Source organism: Oncorhynchus keta, chromosome 1 (genome assembly GCF_023373465.1).
Source record: "Oncorhynchus keta strain PuntledgeMale-10-30-2019 chromosome 1, Oket_V2, whole genome shotgun sequence".
Lineage (NCBI taxonomy): Eukaryota > Metazoa > Chordata > Actinopteri > Salmoniformes > Salmonidae > Oncorhynchus > Oncorhynchus keta.
In genome coordinates this window covers 45406832-45425033 of record NC_068421.1, presented here as the reverse complement: position 1 = coordinate 45425033, position 18202 = coordinate 45406832, and the positions used below count along the sequence as shown (strand labels likewise).

General features: G+C 42.9%; 1 protein-coding gene across 5 annotated transcripts in view; it reads left to right on the top strand.

Moving 5' to 3' along the window:
- The window catches only part of LOC118386320 (glutamate receptor ionotropic, kainate 4-like), a 440995-nt gene that overhangs the window by 331429 nt on the left and 91364 nt on the right, over positions 1-18202 (top strand). For all 5 annotated transcript variants that reach the window (XM_052525982.1, XM_052525992.1, XM_052525998.1 and 2 more), the window contains one exon: positions 13181-13234. In XM_052525982.1, coding sequence (XP_052381942.1) covers positions 13181-13234 — 54 coding nt within the window. The remainder of the gene's footprint in view (positions 1-13180; positions 13235-18202) is intronic.

Sequence of the window (18202 nt, the reverse complement as noted above, 5' to 3'; positions counted from 1 at the left end):
TGTAGCTAGTTAACACTGAACTAATCAAGTCGTACAGTTGAGTGAATAGCACTACAGTGATGCTAATCTGTGTGCGTTAGCTAGCTCCTGGGCGAATAGCAGTGAAGGCTACGTTAGGGCGACGAACTACGATAATTATGCAATTATCTCTGATACAAGGACGGCTATGTAGCTAGCTAAGAAGAATTGCTAAGATTAGACAAATCAACCGTTGTACTATAATGAAATGTAATGAAAAAGTTATAAAAAAGTTATACAACCTGCAGAGCGAAGTGCGAATGCGACCGCTCGCTCCAACCGGAACCGGAACCGGGAAGCAACATCTCAAGACATCAGTCAGGAGGTTAAAGCTTGGTCGCAAATGGGTCTTCCAAATGGACAATGATCCCAAGCATACTTCCAAAGTTGTGGCAAACTGGCTTAAGGACAACAAAGTCACGGTATTGGATTGGCCATCACAAAGCCCTGACCTCAATCCCATAGAAAATTTGTGGGCAGAACTGAAAAACCGTGTGTGAGCAAGGAGGCCTACAAACCTGACTCAGTTACACCAGCCCTGTAAGGAGTAAAGGGCCAACATTCACCCAAATTATTGTGGGAAGCTTGTGGAAGGCTACCCGAAATATTTGACCCAAGTTAAACAATTTAAAGGCAATGCTACCGAATTCTAATTGAGTGTATGTAAACTTCTGACCAACTGGGAATGTGATGAAAGAAATAATAGCTGAAATAAATAATTCTCTCTACTATTATTCTGACATTTCACATTCTTAAAATAAAGTGGTGATCCTAACTGACCTAAGACAGGGAATTTTTACTAGGATTTCTTGTCAGGAATTGTGAAAAACTGAGTTTCAATGTATTTGGCTAAGGTGTATGTAAACTTCTGACAACTGTATATGCTGTTTTGAGTAAATAAATGACACAATCTCCAGTAGGCTAATCATTTTGAACTGTATTACTGTACCGTATTGTATTATACTTTATTATATGAACTGGTATTATGCACCTCGTTCAAAACATGATAAAGCTGAGGGAACATGCAATTCTGGTGCAGGATATGTTGGTGCAGCATACGCCAGCCTACGTCTACAAGCATAGGCTGGCAAATTCGATTTTAATTTTTAAATACAATAGGGCCTATTATATTATATTGTTACGTTACCGCCTTATTCTACAATGGATTAAATATTTTTTTGTCCCAATCTAAACACAATACCCCATAATGACATTGCAAATACAGGTTTTAGAAAATATTGCTAATTTATTACAAATAAAAAACAGAAATACCTTATTTACATAAGTCTTCAGACCCTTTGCTATGAGACTCAAACTTGAGTTCAGGTACATCCTGTTCCCATTGATCATACTTGAGATCTTTCTACAACTTGTCATGGAAATTTCCTCTATTTACCAAATCATGGGAGCAAACCACACACACACAAGTCAGAGTTAGTTATAAAACTCCATCTTTAATTATATGAGCTCTATCACAATCCTGTAACTCTCAGATAAATTCAGTGTCTCTCAGTGAATTCTCTGAGAGCCCCCTTCCAATGCAACTGAGTTCCTTTAATAGCAAAGACACACATAGTCAGACAGCATAGACATAATTCATCGTTCAGCTTTGTCTCCTTTCCCAAACCCCAGAACCATAAACCAAATCCTCCATATCAACAGGCATATATAAAATTGTAATTTAAATACAACCAACTCAAAATACAACCTCCTGGACAAACTCACGGAGAGGAGATTGAGGCTATAGGTTAAGATAAAAGCAACATTAGAGGGAGCATAGAATGATTCCAGACACTGCAACCCTCCTTTCCCCAGAATGGGAAAGGTAGGGAGTAAAATATATGTTTACACATGATGACACTTTGACCTCTCCCCTCTCAGTGGCCCATGCAACTTAGTTTTGACATAGAACAGATAACTGTAACCTCGCCACAGTATTATACAAAAATACCATTCTGATGAGAAGTAACTTACACACATTTGATGAATATTAAACATCTTACAAATGTTACCAACAAATTCTGATCCTTCCACGACAAACTTAATTGGAATACACCTGTGGTGATTTCAATTGATTGGACATGATTTGGAAAGGCACACAACTGTCTATATATGGAAAGATTTCAGACCCCTTGACTTTTTCCACATTTTGTTACATTACAGCCTTATTCTAAAATGGATTAAATCGTTTTTTCCCCTCATCAATCTACACACAATACACCATAATGACAAAGCAAAAACTGGAGAGAGATGCTTGATGAAAACCTGCTCCAGAGCGCTCAGGACCTCAGACAGGAAGCACACAGCCAAGACAACGCAGGTAGTGGCTTTGGGACAAGTCTCTGAATTTCCTTGATTGGCCCAGCCAGTCCTCGGACTTAAACCTGATTGAACATCTGAGAAAAGACTTGAAAATAGCTGCGCAGCGACACTCCCCATCCAACCTGACAACGCTTGAGAGGATCTGTGGAGAAGAATGGGAGAAACTCCCCAAATACAGGTGTGCCAAGCTTGTAGCGTCATACCCAAGAAGACTTAAGGTGGTAATTGCTGCCACAGGTGCTTCAACAAAGGACTGACTAAAGGGTCTACTTATACATTTGATATTTCAGTTTTTAATTTTTAATACACAAACCTGTTTTTGATTAGTCATTATGGGGAATTGTGTGTAGATTGATGAGAAAAACAAAATGTGGAAAAAGTCAAGGGGTCTACTTTCCGAATGCATTGTATGCCTTTCATAATATTTTGCCTAATGTTATTAGCCTACCTCCTCTTTCTTTCTCTATTGTTGCCTCATTCATTCCTCAACAGTTAAATTAAATAAGTTCCGTTGTCCTTATCTTCCTCATTCTTAAAAAATAAAATCATCCCTTTTTTTGGTAGTTGGTAGTTAGTCTTGTCTCATGGCTGCAACTCCTGTATAAACTCGGGAGAGGCGAAGGTCGAGAGCCGTGCGTCCTCCGAAACATAACCCATCCAAGCAGCACTGCTTCTTGACACAATACAGGCTTAACCCGGAAGCCAGCCACATCAATGTGTCGGAGGAAACACGGTACACCTGATGACTGTGTCAGCGTGCATGAGCCCGGCACACCACAGGAGTCACTAGAGTGCGATGGGACAAACCCTCCCCTAACCCGGATGGCGCTGGGCCAATTGTGTGCTGCCCCATGGGTCTCCCGGTCATGGATGGCTGCGACAGAGCCTGGACTCAAACCAGGATTTCTAGTGGCACAGCTAGCACTGCGATGCAGTGCCTTAGACCACTGTGCCACTCGGGAGGCCCATCTTCATCATTCTAATGACATGCTTGAATAATATAGGACTAGATGCAGACGGCTTTCACTTCTCTTCACAAAGATTGAATGGTCATGGGTCTGAATAAATAACTGCTATAGACCACTGCCGTCATGCGTTCGCTCTTCTATCAAACGACCCGTTAGTGCTATTGGCTGCACTCAGAAAACAAGAGCTTGCATGCCTCTTCAAATTGTCTACTGGTATAAGAAAAGGCAAAAATGCCAGCAAGCTATTCTAGTCTAGAGAGGCCAGCGGAGCACAGGTGCGTGCAAATTGCGCACGATACAGAGGCTAGTTAGAAGCTTATTATTCATAACCCATCATTAGTTAACTAAATATATGGCTGATACTGCATTGAATGTATTTCCCGAAAGAGGTAGGCTAGGACATCTGTATACAATGTACACATCTGTATACGGCTTCCTATTTCGCAACAAAGCCTCCTTCACTCACGCCGCCAAACATACCCTCGTAAAACTGACTATTCTACCGATCCTCGACTTCGGCGATGTAATTTACAAAATAGCCTCCAACACTACTCAGCAAACTGGATGCAGTCTATCACAGTGCCATCCATTTGTCACCAAAGCCCCATATACCACCCACCACTGCGACCTGTATGCTCTCGTCGGCTGGCCCTCGCTACACATTCGTCGCCAAACCCACTGGCTCCAGGTCATCTATAGGTCTTTGCTAGGTAAAGCTCCGCCTTATCTCAGCTCACTTGTCACGATAACAACACACACCTGTAGCATGCGCTCCAGCAGGTATATCTCACTGGTCATCCCCAAAGCCAACACCTCATTTGGCCGCCTTTCCTTCCAGTTCTCTGTTGCCATTGACTGGAACAAATTGCAAAAATAACTGAAGTTGGAGACTTATCTCCCTCACTAACTTTAAACGTCAGCTATCCGAGCAGCTAACTGATCGATGCGGCTGTGCACAGCCCATCTGTAAATAGCCCATACAATCTACCTACCTCATCCCCATATTGTTTTAATTTATTTTTTTGCTCTTTTGCACACCAGTATTTCTACTTGCACATCATCATCTGCACATCTATCACTCCAGTGTTCGTTTGTTAAATTGTAATTACTTCGCCACTATGGCCTATTTATTGCCTTACCTCCGTACGCCATTTGTACACACTGTATATAGACTTTTTTTTTATTATGTTATTGACTGTATTTACATTTAAGTCATTTAGCAGACGCTCTTATCCAGAGCGACTTACAAACTGTACGTTTGTTTATTCCATGTGTAACTCTGTATTGTTATTTATGTCGCACTGCTTTGCTTTATCTTGGCCAGGTCGCAGTTGTAAGTGACAACTTGTTCTCAACTGGCCTACCTGGTTAAATAAAGATGAAATAAAAAATAAAATAAATCAATCAAATAAAAACACTACAGGACCAAAAGTATGTGGACACCTGCTTGAGCATCTCATTCCAAAATCATGGGCATTAATATGGAGTTGGTCCCCCCTTTACTGCTATAACAGCCTCCACTCTTCTGGGAAGGCTTTCCACTAGATGTTGGAACATTGCTGCGGGGACTTGCTTCCATTCAGCTACAAGAGCATTCGTGAGGCCGGGCACTGATGTTGGGCGATTAGGACTGGCTTGCAGTCGGTGTTCCAGACATTCGATGGGGTTGAGGTCAGGGCTCTGTGCAGGCCAATCAAGATCTTCCACACCAATCTCGACAAATCATTTCTGTGTGGACCTCGCTTTGTGGTGGCATTATCATGCTGAAACAGGAATGGGCCTTCCCCAAACTGTTGCCACAAAGTTGGAAGCAGAGAATTGTGAAGAATGTAATGTATGCTGTAGCGTTACAATTTTCCTTCACTGGAACTAAGGGGCCTAGCCCGAAGCAATGAAAAAACAGTCCCAGACCATTATTCCTCCTCCACCAAACTTTACAGTTTGACCTATGCATTGGGTCGGGTAGTGTTCTCCTGTCATCCACCAAACCCAGATTAGTCCGTCGGACTGCCAGATGGTGAAGTGTGATTCATCACTCCAGAGAGTCCAATGGAGGCGAGTTTTGCACAAGTTTAGGCTTGTGTGCGGCTGCTCGGCCATGGAAACCCATTTCATGAAGCTCCCAACGAACAGTTCTTGGGCTGACGTTGCTTCCAGAGGCAGTTTGCAACTCAGTTGTGAGTGCTGCGACCGAGGACAGACAATTTTAACGAGCTTCATCACTCGTCGGTCCCGTTCTGTGAGCTTGTGTCCTCCTACTTCGCGGCTGAGCCGTTGTAGCTCCTAGATGTTTCACATATAATTTAACAGTTCCATTTCACGTCATGCTGTTGATATAAATAATTTATTAGAAAGGGAAAGGGAAATAGGAGTGCCCAGTCAGTTGTACAACTGAATACATTCAACTGAAATGTGTCTTATAATTTACCGGTTTCTCGCAGTTATTCCCAGAAACCGATGGGTTGGGCCAGACCGACCTACACGAATCACATCGTTTTGATATCAGCTCAATCGACTTCTAGGACAACAGGTTCAGACTGATGTATTGCGTGATCGATAGAGCAGCTAAATTAAATTCAGGATGAGTCATCAGGCATAGCAAAAATCCCTGCCCCAATATTTCTCTGCATATTTTTTCCTCCCAGAAAATGCCTATCCCTCTCAAGTATTACTCTCTCCCTCACACACTCCCTCCCTCGTTTTTATTTTTCACATTTCTGTATTCATCCAGTCAGTTCTTACTGTTTTATTTCTCTGCCCTTTTCCTGTTCAGTCTTAATCTTTCCCTCAATCAGAGATACTGATGGCCGTTGCCAGGCATCCTGTCGCCATGGCAACTCAGGGGCAGAGAGTAACAACACACAGGAGCTGGGATTTCTTTCTATATCTCTGCCTCTGTCCTACGGTCGCGCCATACCTCTATTATCATTCCTCTGTCTTCTACTCCTCCTTTTCTGTGGTTTATGGCACGTAGCCCGCTCATGAGGAGAGGATGTTGGCTGAGAAAATTAATTATGTTTGCCAACATTTTATGCTACACTGAAGATTTAATTACATGGTAAACTGTAAGGACTTTGTATAAAAGAGTCTGTGCTAATGATGGGACCCAAATTACCCTCTCTTCACGCAGGACATTCTATCCTCTTTGTTTATGGATGTTTACATCTTTCGTTAGGATGCTGGTCAGCCAGAGGTCTACTTCTTACACTGAAGACAGTGGGATTTCTTTCAATACTCTCAAAAGTGTTAATTTAACACTGGATCAGTGGGACTCATACAGTGGGGCAAAAAAGTATTAAGTCAGCCACCAATTGTGCAAGTTCTCCCACTTAAAAAGATGAGAGAGGCCTGTGATTTTCATCATAGGTACACTTCAACTATGACAGACAAAATTAGAAAAAAAATCCAGAAAATCACATTGTAGGATTTTTTATGAATTTATTTGCAAATTATGGTGGAAAATAAGTATTTGGTCACCTACGAACAAGCAAGATGTCTGGCTCTCACAGACCTGTAACTTCTTCTTTAAGAGGCTCCTCTATCCTCCACTCGTTACCTTTATTAATGGCACCTGTTTGAACTTGTTATCAGTATAAAAGACACATGTCCACAACCTCAAACAGTCACACTCCAAACTCCACTAATGCCAAGACCAAAGAGCTGTCAAAGGACACCAGAAACAAAATTGTAGACCTGCACCAGGCTGGGAAGACTGAATCTGCAATAGGTAAGCAGCTTGGTTTGAAGAAATCAACTGTGGGAGCAATTATTAGGAAATGGAAGACCACTGATAATCTCCCCTCGATCTGGGGCTCCACGCAAGATCTCACCCCGTGGGGTCAAAATGATCACAAGAACGGTGAGCAAAAATCCCAGAACCACACGGGGGGATCTAGTGAATGACCTGCAGAGAGCTGGGACCAAAGTAACAAAGCCTACCATCAGTAACATACTACGCCGCCAGGGACTCAAATCCTGCAGTGCCAGTACATGTCCCCCTGCTTAAGCCAGTACATGTCCAGGCTCATCTGAAGTTTGCTAGAGAGCCTTTGGATGATCCAGAAGAAGATTGGGAGAATGTCATATGGTCTGATGAAACCAAAATATAACTTTTTGGTCAAAACTCAACTCGTCGTGTTTGGAGGACAAAGAATGCTGAGTTGCATCCAAAGAACACCATACCTACTGTGAAGCATGGGGGTGGAAACATCATGCTTTGGGGCTGTTTTTCTGCAAAGGGACCAGGACGACTGATCCGTGTAAAGGAAAGAATGAATGGGGCCATGTATCGTGAGATTTTGAGTGAAAACCTCCTTCCATCAGCAAGGGTATTGAAGATGAAACGTGGCTGGGTCTTTCAGCGTGACAATGATCCCAAACACACTGCCCGGGCAACGAAGGAGTGGCTTCGTAAGAAGCATTTCAAGGTCCTGGAGTGGCCTAGCCAGTCTCCAGAACTCAACCCCATAGAGAATCTTTGGAGGGAGTTGAAAGTCCGTGTTGCCCAGCAACAGCACCAAAACATCACTGCTCTAGAGGAGATCTGCATGGAGGAATGGGCCAAAATACCAGCAACAGTGTGTGAAAACCTTGTGAAGACTTACAGAACACGTTTTAACTCTGTCATTGCCAACAAAGGGTATATAACATTATTGAGTATTGAGAAACTTTTGTTATTGACCAAATACTTATTTTCCACCATAATTTGCAAATAAATTCATTAGAAATCCTAAAATGCCATTTTCTGGATTTTTAAAATAATTTTGTCTGTCATAGTTGAGTGTACCTATGATGAAAATTACAGGCCTCTCTCATCTTTTTAAGTGGGAGAACTTGCACAATTGGTGGCTGACTAAATACATTTTTGCCCCACTGTATATGCTCTGTGAAAGTGTTAGATTTAACACTCCAAACGTTAAATACACCAGTGTATTTGCTGTGTGTTCTGCAGCAGGGAGTTTGTGGTCAGAGGCTTCAGCTTCAGCATCACCAAACGTAATCTTGAGATGAGGCATCAGCATCACTGAGTGTAATCTCAATATGTCAGCCCCCCATGTCGTCCTACTATATACAAAGCTGCGGTCGGATTTGCTCAGCTATTGTGCTCGGCATGGGTGTGCAACTTTTTTTTGAAACCCCGAGAAACAGTTAAAGGGGCTATAAGGACAACAGAAAGCTGAGGAAGTTTGGCTCTGTGCCAGCCAAAGGAAACGCATGTTCCTTTCATTCATTTATATTTGTAAACTTGGTGAAGTCACTGACCTGTACTATAAGTTTAAAGACATTTTAACTGTGATTTAAAAAGCTGGTAAACCCTGCCATCTGTTTTCCTATTGGCTATCTTCATTCTCAACACTTCAAGATGAAGAACAGTGTATTTTACAGTGCAGTGTCCACCTGTCTTTCTCCACTAAATTATGTAATTTGACTTACATTGAGTAACATGGAAGAACACCCAATTCTGATGTGAGACCATGCAAGCTTGTTGGATTCTCTACTTGGCAGACCTGACAATCTGATACTATAAAACGGTTTAACAAATGTTAACAAACTAGCACGTAACGTATTGTGTGATCGGTTTCCTCTTATTAGCAGCTATTCAAATAGTAATAACCATAGAATCAAAAGGTAATGGAATGACTCAGTGTCATGGAAGTGATCACAGTGCCGTGAAAAATAATTAGCCCCTTTCTAATTTTCTCGACTTTTGCATATTGTTGATACTAAATGTTATCAGCTCTTCAGCCAAAACCTGATATTCCATAAAGGGAACACGAAATAACAAATAACACAATAACTACATACTTATTTCATTTATTTAATTAACAAAGTTATTTACCCCACCCAATAAAAAAGTAATTGCCCCCTTACACTCAATAACTGGTTGTGCCACCTTCAGATGCAAATACTTTTTCAGGGCACTGTATCTTATCACACATCAAGACACAAAAAAAACGTAATCCAGTCGCTTGACTACTTGACCTATAATAACCCCATGACCTGTAGATCGAATATCATTATTTTCTTGTAAGAAAGAAGGATGTATTTTTTATCAGAGAACAGACCATACTATTCGGAGATCATTATTTTACAATGCTGTGACTGTCACTGTTATTGAAAACATCTCTATCTAGCCTCTGTTTCCTTAGAGACCAAGGCTTTATCTCATTCTGGGAAAATTACGCCCCTCTCACCTTGTTCTTGCTATCTTCACAAGCTGGTCTTTGCGCATTATCTTTCCTGATTAACTGATTATAATCAGACCTTGTTTGTAGAACTGCTGGCTTTATTAAAGTGGGAAAGGAATGACTAAGCATATCATTTATTTGTATATGCGTGGCTTTCCCCAATTCGGGGAATCTACCTCTTTGAATCATATTAGTTTTTGCTGTATGACCTCTTTGGATAAATACATTTTCATGCCAGAAGAACCTGCAGCTCTTCGGAACTGGAGCCTGCGTCTATTTGTACCCCGAAGGTACAAGTAGAGAATCCAACAAGCTTGCCTGGTCTCACATCAGAATTAGGCGTTCTTCCATGTTACTCAAACATACAATTTTGAAGTTGTTCCAAACGTCAATTTTCGTTGTGTTCGGCTTAAGTTTAGAAATTAACTCCAAAGTTTTTACGGTTAGGCATTAACTCTGAATGACGAAGGTAAGGGTTAAGGTTTGGGATAGGCTTAAAACAGAAAATATCAAAAACAACTTTCTATTGCTGGATTCGAATATACAAAGTTTGGAATAAGAGATGCAAGACGCCCATCCACCATTCGCAGAGATGGATGGACGTCGAATACTGACTTGTATCACGGGTGAACTGGCTGAGAATCTCTCAGGGGAAATGTGTGTGGATGGATGAGCAAAGACCTACTGTAACTTCCATTGAATAAGATCCAGGAGTCAACACGCCTTGTTGAGCAGTTTTCCATTGATACACTGTAATCTATGAAATACAGTACCAGTCAAAAGTTTGGACACACCTACTCATTCAAGGGTTTTTCTTTATTTTTTATTTAATAGTAATTTTCTACATTTTAAAATAATAGTAAAGACATCAACACTATGAAATAACACATATGGAATCATGTAGTAAAAGTGTTACACTAATCAAAAAATATTTTATATTTGAGATTCTTCAAAGTAGACACTCTAGCCTTGGATGACTGCTTTGCACACTCTTGGCAACCTCTCAACTAGCTTCATGAGGAAGACACCTGGAATACATTTCAATTAACACCTGTGCATTGTCAAAAGTTAATTTGTGGAACTTCTTTCAATCAACTGTTGTGACAAGGTAGCGAAGGTAGCGTTGGTATACAGAAGATAGCCCTATTTGTTAAAAGACTAAGTCCATATTATGGCAAGAACAGCTCAAATAAGCAAAGAGAAATGACAGTCAATCATTACTTTAAGACATGGACAGTGCGGAAAATGTCAAGAATTTTGAACGTTTCTTCAAGTGCAGACGCAAAACCCATCAAGCGCTATGATGAAACTGGCTCTAATGAGGACCGCCACAGGAAAAGAAGACCCAGAGTTACCTCTGCTGCAGAGGATAAGTTCATTAGAGTTAACTGCACCTCAGATTGCATCCCAAATAAATGCTTCACACATTAACAGACACATCTCAACATCAACTGTTCAGAAGAGACGTGAATCGGGCTTTCATGGTCGAATTGCTGCAAGACAACACTACTAAAGGACACCAATAAGAAGACGAGACTTCCTTGGGCCAAGAAACACGAGCAATGGACATTAGACTGGTGGATATCTGTCCTTTGGTCTGATGAGTCCAAATTTGAGATTTTTGAAGACTATCATTTGTTTTTCAACAGGACAATGACCCAACACACCTCCAGGTTGTGTCAGGGCTATTTGACCAAGGAGGAGAGAGGTGGAGTGCTGCATCAGATGACCTGGCCCCCACAATCACCCGACCTCGACCCAATTTAGATGGTTTGGGATGAGTTGGACCGCAGAGTGAAAGAAAAGCAGCCAACAAGTGCTCAGCACATGTGGGAACTCCTTCAGGATGGTTGGAAATTCCAGGTGAAGCTGGTTGAGAGAATGCCAAGAAAGCCAAGAGTGTGCAAAGCTGTCATCAAGGTGGCTACTTTGAGGAACCTACAATCTAAAATATATTTCGATTTGTTTAACACTTTTTTTGTTGCTACATGATTCCATATGTGTTATTTCAGTTTGGATGTCTTCACTGTTATTCTACAATGTAGAAAATAGTGAAAATAAAGAAAAACCCTTGAATGTGTAGGCGTGTCCAAACTTTTGACTGGTACTGGATATCTCAGATGTAAGTCAGTATAGGCTGATTGTAAAAATAAAAATAAAATGTTTTTTAAGCTTTGCGTCCACAGTTCACATTGTTTGAAACATTAAACAAATAGGGTGGAACAGTATACCAAAAGAAACATGCTAAAATAAACTGTAGAAAGTTGACCTTCACAACCAGTGCTTGCTGCTGAGGCTTGATTAAATCAAATCCTAAAGTATTGAGCAGCATACTAAAATATCGTATTACTAATTATTCCAAAGAGAGCCCGTCATTAGATAAGAATATGCCATGTCTTATCAAGATGTGGGTGGATTTGATCTTCCACTGTGTAATCAAGCAGGAGACTGCAGAGAATGTCTGACCTTTCTCACTTTTCTCTCTCTCTCCCCAACCCCTTCTTTCTCTCTCCATACAATGTGTTCGGATAGTATTCAGACCCCTTCCCTTTTTCCACATTTTGTTACGTTACAGCCTTATTCTAAAATGGATTAAAAAATGTTTACCTCATCAATCTGCACACAATACCCCATAAGGACAAAGTGAAAACAGGCTTTTAGTCATTTTTGCAAATGAATTAAAATAAAAAACAGAAATGACCTTATTTACATAAGAATTCAGATCCTTTGCTATGAGACTCGAAATTGAGCTCATGTGCATCCTGTTTCCATTGATCATCCTTGAGATGTTTCTACACCTTGATTCAATTGATTGGACATGATTTGGAAAGGCACACACCTCTCTGTATACAGTGCATTCAGAAAGTATTCAGACCCCTTGGCTTTCCCCCATTTTGTTATGTTACAGCCTTATTCTAAAATGGATTCAATCGTTTTTCCACTTATCAATCTACTTACAATTGAAAAAAGCAAAACAGGTTTTTATAAAAGTTTGCACATTTTATTAAATATAAATAACTGAAATATCACATTTACATTATTCAGTATTCAGAACCTTTACTCAGTACTTTGTTGACGCTCCATTGGCAGCGATTACAGCCTCGAGTCTCAAGGACATTCAGAGACTTCCTCCTCTCAACTCTTTTGTTGTCCTGGCTGTGTGCTTAGGGTTGTTTTCCTGTTGGAAGGTGAACCTTCACCCCAGTCTGAGGTCCTGAGCGCTCTGGAGCAGGTTTTCATCAACGATCTCTCTGTACTTTGCTCCGTTAGTCTTTCCCAGTGCATGTCAGAGCAAAAACCAAGCCATGAGGTCAAAGGAATTGTCCATAGAGCTCCGAGACAGGATTGTGTCGAGGCACAGATCTGGGGGAGGGTATCAAAAAATATCTGTAGCATTGAAGGTCCCCAAGAACACAGTGGCCTCCATTATTCTTAAATGGAAAACGTTTGGAACCACCTAGTCTCTTCCTAGAGCTGGCTGCCCAGCCAAACTGAGCAATCGGGGGAGAAGGGCCTTGGTCACGGAGGTGACCAAGAATCCAATGGTCGCTCTGACAGAGCTCCAGATTTCCTCTGTTCCTAATGTTTTGTACACTAGGTGTATATCAGCTTCTCAATATATATATATTTTTCTCCTTATCCCTCTCTCTCTCCTCCTCACGTCTCTCTCTGTCTTTCTTCCAGGCGTCGGAGCTGGGCATGCTGTCCGTCTACTACACCTACATCTTCACCTCGCTGGTAAGGAGATGGGGCCTGCCGCTGCTACTCGTTAATGGAAATTGATGATGTTGGTAACACTTTGCACTAATGGTCCTGTAGAGATGATTCATATCGGCCTGATTGATGACTCATTAATGGGATCCTGGAGTCCATGTTTTCCTCTTCCTCTCACCCAGTTGCTCGGATCCCCATGTATTTATGTGCCACTGGGTGCTGGGGGGCAAGAGAGGGGGGATATCATTGTGGAGAATGATGATCCACACCCTCAATTTCCTAAAGAGAGAAAGCGATCACTCAACAAAGCATCATACAGCACCATCCCCACAGGAAGAAGAGACCACTCGTTATTTATGTAATGCTCTTTCAACATTCAGTTAATCATCACCTGTCCACGCATCATCCCCAACGTAGCAATATTCCCTCGAAATTACACACACAAGCACTGCTCGGCTGATCCTTCTCAACAAATGGCAGCTTTTGGTTATGCCTATTTTCAACATGGAAAGAATACTGTTCGCTATACTTCCAAGTAATCAGTGAAGGGAGTCAGATCACTTTATTCTGCTCCCACATAGAGGAGTGTATTGGAGGGTCTATCTTTGACAGGTAGCGTGAGTAATTACCCATTCCTTTCATGGTGGGGTGAATGGGTGAGGGAGAGATGCCCCCCTTAGCAATGCCTACCATGCTGCATGAAAAAGCATTCCCCACTCTCTTGAGCACTATGTTTTGACATTACCACAGTGCTTAAGTGGAGACTTCCGGCGCCGACAGAGATGGCCGCCTCGCTTCGCGTTCCTAGGAAACTATGCAGTTTTTTTTTTTTACGTGTTATTTCTTACATTAGTACCCCAGGTCATCTTAGGTTTCATTACATACAGTCGAGAAGAACTACTGAATATAAGATCAGCGTCAACTCACCATCAGTACGACCAAGAATATGACTTTCGTGACGCGGATCCTGTGTTCTGCCTTTCAACCAGGACAACGGAATGGATCCCAGCCGGCGACCCCAAAAAAAAAAAAAAAAAACCGACTCCGTAAAAGAGGGAAACGAGGTGGTTGTTACGCACGCCTCTATGAAGAGGGAACGCAACACCCTGCTACAACTAAACTCTCCTTGAAGTGAAAAAGGTATGGACGGTAGGTGCAAGTAAGAATGACAACAGGCAGAATGTGGTACCGTTTACAAGGACTTTATTCCTTCACACGGTAATATGGGGAAAAGAGGCTGGACGGAACCAAAGCAAAGAAAGTAAATCTCAAAGCCCCCTCTCCTATCTTACCTGCCTACCCACTACTTACCTAATTTAGCACCACCTGGTGCCCTAACCAAAATACAAGGGGGTGGTCCGCCCAGGTCTTACCTAGTGTGCCTAGACAGCGAATATGCTACGGGTATATGTATGCCCGCGGGCCTCTTGCCTAAGCACTCCCTAGGTGCCTTCCCCTTCCCCCCCTGGGAACAAATGAAACAGAATATTAAACAATTTCACAAACAAACTAAGAAACAAAGGACATCAAATAAGCTCTATCTGAGCAACAAACTCACAAAACATACCAACTCTCAGCAATGAACTCCCAACAAAATCTCCAGCAAAATCTCTAGCAAAATCTCTCTAGCAAAATCTCTGCAATGACTTCCCAGCAAAACTCTCTAACAAAATCTCTGCAATGACCTCCCAGAAAATCTCTTCCTCCTGAACAGAACACTGGCATTTATATAGCTTCAGAATGAATGGGTAATTGTAGACAGCTGCGTCTTGACGAGGGGGCGGGGTCAGCTCTCCAATTAGCCATGGAGTCGACCAATCAGCTGCTTGAGGGATTTCAGGAAGCCATTTCCTGAAATAAACACATGCAAACATACAAACTACAACACATAAACTGGGGAACGTAACAGCGGTCTTCTGGTCAGACTCCGGAGACTGGCACATCGTGCACCACTCCCTAGCATTCTTCTCGCCAATGTCCAGTCTCTTGACAACAAGGTTGATGAAATCCGAGCAAGGGTAGCATTGCAGAGGGACATCAGAGACTGTAACGTTCTTTGCTTCACGGAAACATGGCTCACTGGAGAGACGCTATCGGAGGCGGTGCAGCCAGCGGGTTTCTCCACGCATCGCGCCGACAGAAACATCTTTCTGGTAAGAAGAGGGGCGGGGGCGTATGCCTTATGGCTAACGAGACATGGTGTGATCAAAGAAACATACGGGAACTCAAATCCTTCTCTTCACCTGATTTAGAATTCCTCACAATCAAATGTCGACCGCATTATCTACCAAGAGAATTCTCTTCGATTATAATCACAGCCGTATATATTCCCCCCCAAGCAGACACATCGATGGCTCTGAACGAACTTTATTTGACTCTTTGCAAACTGGAATCCATTTATCTGGAGGCTGCATTCATTGTAGCTGGGGATTTTAGCAAGGCTAATCTGAAAACAAGACTCCCTAAATTTTATCAGCATATCGATTGCGCAACCACGGGTGGAAAAACCTTGGATCATTGTTACTCTAACTTCCGCGACGCATATAAGGCCCTGCCCCGCCCTCCTTTCGGAAAAGCTGACCACGACTCCATTTTGTTGATCCCTGCCTACAGACAGAAACTAAAACAAGAAGCTCCCACGCTGAGGTCTGTCCAATGCTGGTCCGACCAAGCTGATTCCACACTCCAAGACTGCTTCCATCACGTGGACTGGGATATGTTTCGTATTGCGTCAGATAACAACATTGACGAATACGCTGATTCGGTGTGCGAGTTCATTAGAACGTGCGTTGAAGATGTCGTTCCAATAGCAATGATTAAAAAATTCCCTATCCAGAAACCGTGGATTGATGGCAGCATTCGCGTGAAACTGAAAGCGCGAACCACTGCTTTTAATCAGAGCAAGGTGACTGGTAACATGACCGAATACAAACAGTGCAGCTATTCCCTCCGCAAGGCTATCAAACAAGCTAAGCGTCAGTATAGAGACAAAGTAGAATCTCAATTCAACGGCTCAGACACAAGAGGTATGTGGCAGGGTCTACAGTCAATCACGGACTACAAGAAGAAAACCAGCCCAGTCACGGACCAGGATGTCTTGCTCCCAGGCAGACTAAATAACTTTTTTGCCCGCTTTGAGGACAATACAGTGCCACTGACACGGCCTGCAACGAAAACATGCGGATTCTCCTTCACTGCAGCCGAGGTGAGTAAAACATTTAAACGTGTTAACCCTCGCAAGGCTGCAGGCCCAGACGGCATCCCCAGCCGCGCCCTCAGAGCATGCGCAAACCAGCTGGCCGGTGTGTTTACGGACATATTCAATCAATCCCTATACCAGTCTGCTGTTCCCACATGCTTCAAGAGGGCCACCATTGTTCCTGTTCCCAAGAAAGCTAAGGTAACTGAGCTAAACGACTACCGCCCCGTAGCACTCACTTCCGTCATCATGAAGTGCTTTGAGAGACTAGTCAAGGACCATATCACCTCCACCCTACCTGACACCCTAGACCCACTCCAATTTGCTTACCGCCCAAATAGGTCCACAGACGATGCAATCTCAACCACACTGCACACTGCCCTAACCCATCTGGACAAGAGGAATACCTATGTGAGAATGCTGTTCAACGACTACAGCTCGGCATTCAACACCATAGTACCCTCCAAGCTCGTCATCAAGCTCGAGACCCTGGGTCTCGACCCCGCCCTGTGCAACTGGGTACTGGACTTCCTGACAGGCCGCCCCCAGGTGGTGAGGGTAGGCAACAACTTCTCCACCCCGCTGATCCTCAACACTGGGGCCCCACAAGGGTGCGTTCTGAGCCCTCTCCTGTACTCCCTGTTCACCCACGACTGCGTGGCCATGCACGCCTCCAACTCAATCATCAAGTTTGCGGACGACACAACAGCGGTAGGCTTGATTACCAACAACGACGAGACGGCCTACAGGGAGGAGGTGAGGGCCCTCGGAGTGTGGTGTCAGGAAAATAACCTCACACTCAACGTCAACAAAACTAAGGAGATGATTGTGGACTTCAGGAAACAGCAGAGGGAACATCCCCCCCTATCCACATCGATGGAACAGTAGTGGAGAGGGTAGTACGTTTTAAGTTCCTCGGCATACACATCACAGACAAACTGAATTGGTCCACTCACACAGACAGCATCGTGAAGAAGGCGCAGCAGCGCCTCTTCAACCTCAGGAGGCTGAAGAAATTCGGCTTGTCACCAAAAGCACTCACAAACTTCTACAGATGCACAATCGAGAGCATCCTGGCGGGCTGTATCACCGGCTGGTACGGCAACTGCTCCGCCCACAACCGTAAGGCTCTCCAGAGGGTAGTGAGGTCTGCACAACGCATCACCGGGGGCAAACTACCTGCCCTCCAGGACACCTACACCACCCGAAGTTACAGGAAGGCCATAAAGATCATCAAGGACAACAACCACCCGAGCCACTGCCTGTTCACCCCGCTATCATCCAGAAGGCGAGGTCAGTACAGGTGCATCAAAGCTGGGACCGAGAGACTGAAAAAACAGCCACCACTAACATTGAGTGGCTGCTGCCAACACACTGACACTGACTCAACTCCAGCCACTTTAATAATGGGAATTGATGGGAAATGATGTAAAATATATCACTAGCCACTTTAAACAATGCTACCTAATATAATGTTACATACCCTACATTATTCATCTCATATGCATATGTATATACTGTACTCTATATCATCTACTGCATCCTTATGTAATACATGTATCACTAGCCACTTTAACTATGCCACTTTGTTTACATACCCATCTCATATGTATATACTGTACTCGATACCATCTACTGCATCTTGCCTATGCTGCTCTGTACCATCACTCATTCATATATCTTTATGTACATATTCTTTATCCCCTTACACTGTGTATAAGACAGTAGTTTTGGAATTGTTAGTTAGATTACTTGTTGGTTATTACTGCATTGTCGGAACTAGAAGCACAAGC